Below are 5902 nucleotides of genomic sequence, written 5' to 3'. Positions count from 1 at the left end.
CCAGCTCCACTCGTCCTCTGAAGAAGCCAGGGTGGAGTTAAACGGGACAACTTTGCTACAACTTGACGGATCCCATGTTTTGTGTTTCTTTCCTTGGAGAAACCGCTTCACTTTCTCACCGGTTTGGGCTCAGTTGCTCGCTTGTTCGCTCCCTCTGCAACCCTCGGTTTCTCTGAATTCACATTTACCGGAGCTGTTTCTGGTCGCCAAAAGTGGAAAGAAAAGAGGCAGGAAAGACAGGGAAGGGAAAGAGGGGATGCAGAGGGGGCCGTCCCTGGAGAGGCCAAGGGTCTCCTAAATGCCGGCGGAATATTTCATTCTTTTCTGTTTCTGCCTCTGGTTGCAGAACCAGACGCGCACCACGTTTTTCTTAAGGTCCAGCTTCTCCGCGATGGCTGCGATCTTCTCGGAGGAGGGCCGCGGCTGGATAGCAAAGTACGCTTCAAGCGAGCGCTTCTCCGGCGCAGCGATGGACGTGCGCTTGCGCTTCTTCTCTGCGCCGTTGAAGAGCTCAGGCTTGGTGAGCTTCTCGCGGTGGGACTTCTCGGCCTCTTCGAGCCACGCCTGCAGGATGGGTTTGAGCGCGATCATGTTGTTGTGTGACAGCGTGAGGGACTCGAACCTACAGATGGTGCTCTGGCTAAGCGAGCCCACGCCAGGGATCTTGAGGTTGGCCAGCGCTGAGCCCACATCCGCCTGGGTCACCCCCAGCTTGATGCGTCGCTGCTTGAAGCGCTCGGCGAACGCCTCCAGGTCCCGCGGGTCAGCGTCCACGTCGCTCATGCAGCCCATATGCGAGGGCAGCCCGTGCGCGTGGGCCATGCTGAGCGCGGCTTGGTGCATGGGGTTCATGGTGGCCATGTGCGGCGCGTGAGCCGGCGTGGACACCACGGCGCCGTCGGGGCCCGCCATGGCGCCCAGGGCCAGCCCGGGACTCAGGTGCTCCAGCAGCTCGCCCTCGAGTGCCTGGTGCGGCTGATGGTGGTGGTGGTGGTGATGGTGGTGGTGGTGGTGGGTGCCCGCCAGCGCGGAAGGGTGCGAGATGGGCACCGACGAAGAAGAGGCGGCTGACGTGCACGGGATGGTGTTCATGGTGTGGTACGTGGCGTCCGGCTTGAAGGGGCTGTGGTGGGGCGGATGGTGCTGGTGGCTCTTGCTCTGGGAGACGATGTCCACCGCCGCCAGAGCCTCGGCGCGGGCCAGCAGACTCTCATCCAGCCCGCCGAATATATTGCTCTGCAATTGCAAGTAGAAGGCACACATTACGCTCAGCAGGGAATTGTGCGCGTTCTCTCCGGAAACCCCGGGCCCAGCGCTCGACACCGCCGCCGCGCCTACAGCATTCCCAGAACGTTAAAATAATAATAATACTAATGATAATCCTGGAAATAGGAGGTGAGGAAGAGAAGAGGGAAGCCACCAAGAGAAGCCGAGAGTGCAGGAGGAAGAAAGTGAGTCTGCAGACACAACACAACACAACACAACACGCGCACAGGCAACATCCCAGGTCATAAAAATTAATACGAAAGGCAAGACCCGCTGAATACTTAAGGGGGGGGGGATATTGGTTGGAGGTGTAGGGTGATTTGCTGTGCAGACATGAAAAAAACATCAAGCAGATAAAGGGGGCTGTCAAGATGTGCCTTTAAGCGGTGATTATGCAGAAATACGCACCGGTGGGGTTGGAAGACAAGCTCTCCGCATCGCCTCCGAGCCCCCGCTGCCTCCGCCGCTGCTGCCACTGCTGCTGGAGCTACTGCTCCGGCCTCCGCCGCCACCGCCGCCGCCGCCGCCGCCAGCATTGCTGGAGCTGCTGGGGGAGCTGGCCGAGGGCGCCGCGGCTGCCGAGGAGCCGGGAGAGGCGCTGTGCAGTGCCGAGTACTTGGGCTCCACGTGCAGGCTGCCGCCGTGCGGCATGCTGAACGCCTGCTTGCTGTTCAGGGACATCATCATCATCTTCCCGCCCGCCGGGGCGCTCGGCCGCAGCGCACTCGCTGACCCCGGCTGCCTGGAGCCTCCAGAGAAGTGCCGGGCCGGAGCGGGAGGAAGGGCTGTGCTGAGCTGCGCTCACCCGCCGCCACCTCCCGGCTCTGCCCGCCTGGTCCGCACAACGCGCTCCTCCGCCGCCTCGCCGTCAGTCTGAGCGGATGCCGGGCTCCGTTTGGCGCTGGCTGCAGACCTTGGCGCCCGAAACCGCCCCGGCTCCTCGCGGCAGCCGAGTTATACTCCCCTCGCCCCACGCCTGCCCCCGCGCCCCCGCCTCCCGCGCGCCCCCGCCCTCCCTTGCCAGGAAGCGCCGGCTCCTGCTAGGTTTCCAGCGTCGCCCCTTCTGCCTCTTTGCTCACCCCAGGCTCGGGTCCTTTCTGCTCTCCCCGCACCTGCCTCCCGCTCCCCCACCGCACTCGCAGCCTCCCCTTCCTGCCCCCCGCCGGTGCTCAGATGTCGCCGCCTCTTCGCGGCGCCCCCCTCTCCCCGCCTCCAGCCCCTACACACTTTCGCGCCCCTGCTCAACCCACCCGACTGGCCGGGTCCGCACTCCAGTCGCCAGGCAGTGCCTACCTAAGGGCGCACCTCCAGGCCCTCCTGCTGCTTCTGCCGGTCTCCGCCTTGTCAGGAGAGAAACTCCCAAGTAAAGTTGCGGCCCGAGCCGGCCTTGGGCGGATTTTTCCCTGCACTACTTCGAACGCCTCTTACCCTGCTCCCTCCGCCCCCGCCTCCTGCTTACCACTAAGTTCCAGGCCTCCGCCCCCACTCGCCCCGCCCCTCCCGGCAGCTCTATTGACCCTGATTCCCGGCTCCCGACCACCCCTAAGGACAGCCCAGGTCCTACGCGCTGCTCTGAGCTCCCGCCCTGATGCGCTCCGAGGTCGGCGCTCGGCTCCGCACCCCCTCGGCCCGGCGGGTGCCTGGTGCCGAAGAGACATGGGGTCGGTGGGGCTGCAGAGCTTTCTCTCACTCGATTTCTCGCAGCTCTCAGCGGATTGGACAGCCGGGGAGCCAGCTTGGGTAGCCTGTGCGCATGCGACCCCCCCCCCCGCGTGCTCCCCCCACCCCCACCCCCACTCCTCTTGTCCCCCTTTTCTCTTCCTCCCGATCTTCCTCCTCCTCCTCCCTGTATCCAGTACAGTGTGAGCTGGGTCTTGGGAGGATCCACTGGCAAACCTCGCCACTGGATTTATTATTCTTCATTAGTCACAATCAAAAGAAGCAGGGGCAACTGACAGAGGGGAAAGGAGGGCCAGAAATTACAGAGCGCGTGTGCTGCGAATACCGGCCCCCCCAACACACACACACACACACACACACACACACACACACACACACACACACACACACACACACCCTCGGGGACTGGCACGAGCCCCACTTATCTTCATTTCCACAGCGGCTCAGCGCGGAGAGAGCCTATTTTTAGCCGACACTTGGCTCACACTTTTGTCCTAGTGCGGACCACTTTTCCTAGAAGTGGACACACACTTTTAGTTCCAGTTGCAAAAGAAGACAACATCTGCACACACACACACAAGCGCACACATACCCACGCACATGCACGAACACCTCGCCTCTCTCTCTCTCTTAGTTCCCGTCTTCTCTCCACTTCCCGCGGTGTTGGGGGCTGCTGCCACCTCCCCAGAGCGCGGCAGGAGCGGGGTGGAGCGGAGAGTGAGACGAACCCGCGGCCCGGACGCAGGAACTCGCGGGTGGCCCGACCCGGACGGGGGTGACCGGGAGCAGGTGCAGGCACTGGGCGCCTGGGGAAGGCGAGCAGGTGCGAGAGCAGGCGGTAGGCCTGAGAGGCGCTGACGCTCGCTGGGACAAAAAAGAGAGGGAAGGAGAGTGGAAAGGGGGACCCTCGGGTGGTCAGCGCCCAGAAGCCCCGCGGCGGCGGCAAGTAGGGGGCCACCTGTCCACCCCTAACCTTAGCTGGGCGGAATGGCGGGTTCTGCTTGGGAGCGCTATCCTCGGGAAGGCGGCTGCAATGAGCGTGCGGCGGGCTCTGTCCATGGTCCTTAACTCTCTCCGGCTTTCCTGCGCTTTCTCGGGCTCGACTTTCTCTTGCCTTGTGTGGAGGGAAATAACGCAGAGTAGCCAAGGGGATTCCTGTGAGCAGTGCTCCCGATTGTGAGCCCGGAGAAACCCGGACATGGGACTGGGAGAGGGGGTGTTGACATGAATGAATGTGGCTTGTGCAGGACGGTTCAAGTAAGTGCTTAGGTGTTGAATTTCTACCTCGACAACAGCCAGGGTAATTTTAAAGGAAATTTTAAAAATGACATTGTTCAGCTCCCACTGTCTCAAGCTTCGAGAAATGAAATAAATCAAAGTTAAAAGCTTGAGTATCATTTAATTATGGTGCGAATAGCGCTTTGAAAGAAGTAGAACAACATCTCTAAACAAATTATGACTGGGCCAGGAAGGAATTATTAGATTGAAATTTCATTTTGGCTCGGGAGACACCGCGCTTCACTGTGTAATCTGCTATGCCTCATCTGATTTGTATGCTTAATTCAGCTTGACGAATTTATTAGTTTTCATAATAGTGAAAAAATTGAGCAGCACTATGGGCTAATGCATTGTGTGTACTATAAATTGTATGTCATCGTGGAAAGGCTGAAGTCTGTAGAAATCTTTTATTAATGTCGGTACAGAGGGGAGGATTTTTGTGCAAGCCTTGGAGAGGTTCATGCCAAAACTACTGCTGCTGTGTTTCACTGGTCCATTAACATATCGTCATACTAATTAGACTTCATCAGCGATATAATTTCAAACTTCAAATTATGTTTTAATTAACAAGGGTTGTCCAATTTGTTTAATCTCCAAAAGGCTTTGGATGGTCTAATTAGTATAAACTGTTGAGCCTCTCTAAAGCCTGATAAAAATCCATAAAAAATATTTGGGGTGTGTTTTCTGTCAAGACTGTGTAAAGACTAAAGGGCCAAAGTGAGAGTGGAGGACAGAAATAACTGGAATATAAATGTCCTCATCTACCTAGTTCCGCCAGGTTATGATAATAAGTGAATCATAGGAGAAACTTTGGGTTATTGCAACTCCTAAATAGTGTGTTTATGTGTTTAGATAAAGGCACAAGAATCTCAAGGAGAAAAACCACATGGGGAAAAAATTCTTCTCTTTCATTAGGTGCCTAATTAGATGTAAAGCAAAAAGCAACCCTGAGGAGTTTCCCAAGCATTATTGTGGCAACAGTCTGCTGAACTTGAATTGCAAAATCAAATATTTGGGGTGTTTTGAACCTCTCCCTGTCCCCTCCCCCTTCAATGAGCTTAATTAGTTGCAATCGTTGTTTTAATGTATGTTGTCACCTGGGAGTATTGAGAAATGCATATCGTTAATACGAATTAATCTTGATTTTAATAGCAACTGACAACTGATCTCCAAAATGCTAAACACTTGTCACCACTTCATATGGTACATAAGGTAGTATAATAAATTCATGAAAAAGAGAGGGCACTGTTGGAATGACTGGACAAACTTTGTTTGATATGGAAATTATTGACTAAAACTATTTTAAGCAAGAAAATTCCCATGAGAATATTTTTCTGATGACCAAAATCCATATAGCATTAAGTTAATCTTACTATAACTTTTTACATCTCTCAGATATTTCTCAGTGTTATCCCTAATTCCAGCATGTAAAAAAAGGAGCCCTTATTATCTACCATGATAAAGGTAAGGTAAATTAATGTGTAGTTGTAGAGTAATTCATGAGTTTATTCACCTGTATTTCCTTCCCCCTAGAAAACACATACATTTTTAAAAGTCAAATCAAAGAGTCCTTTTCCCCCTCAAAGTGAAAAATGAACAGCAGTGATTGTTTTGCATTAGAGGAAAATGTGATTCTTCCTTCATCACCAAGACTTGCAATCTTGCAATCTCTCCTTTC

General features: G+C 55.0%; 1 protein-coding gene across 1 annotated transcript; it reads right to left on the bottom strand.

Moving 5' to 3' along the window:
• Positions 1-294: 294 nt before the first annotated feature.
• POU4F2 (POU class 4 homeobox 2) lies at positions 295-1956 on the bottom strand. The gene is made up of 2 exons (XM_063108744.1): positions 1675-1956; positions 295-1236 (listed from the first exon to the last, which is right to left on the bottom strand). Exons 1-2 carry the CDS (start codon positions 1954-1956, stop codon positions 295-297), a joined length of 1224 nt encoding a protein of 407 aa, XP_062964814.1.
• Between the last annotated feature and the right edge of the window lie 3946 nt (positions 1957-5902).

The sequence above is a fragment of the Cynocephalus volans genome, chromosome 9, assembly GCF_027409185.1.
Source record: "Cynocephalus volans isolate mCynVol1 chromosome 9, mCynVol1.pri, whole genome shotgun sequence".
NCBI classification, from domain to species: domain Eukaryota; kingdom Metazoa; phylum Chordata; class Mammalia; order Dermoptera; family Cynocephalidae; genus Cynocephalus; species Cynocephalus volans.
This window is presented reverse-complemented; position numbering and strand designations above follow the sequence as displayed.

What these genes read in the sequence shown, in the direction of transcription:
- POU4F2 (XM_063108744.1), bottom strand. Translation starts at nt 1,956, where the DNA reads ATGATGATGATGTCCCTGAACAGCAAGCAGGCGTTCAGCATGCCGCAC. An exon ending in CTTGTCTTCCAACCCCACCG is followed by an intron (nt 1,237 to 1,674) that starts GTGCGTATTTCT and finishes TTGCAATTGCAG; the next exon opens with AGCAATATATTCGGCGGGCT.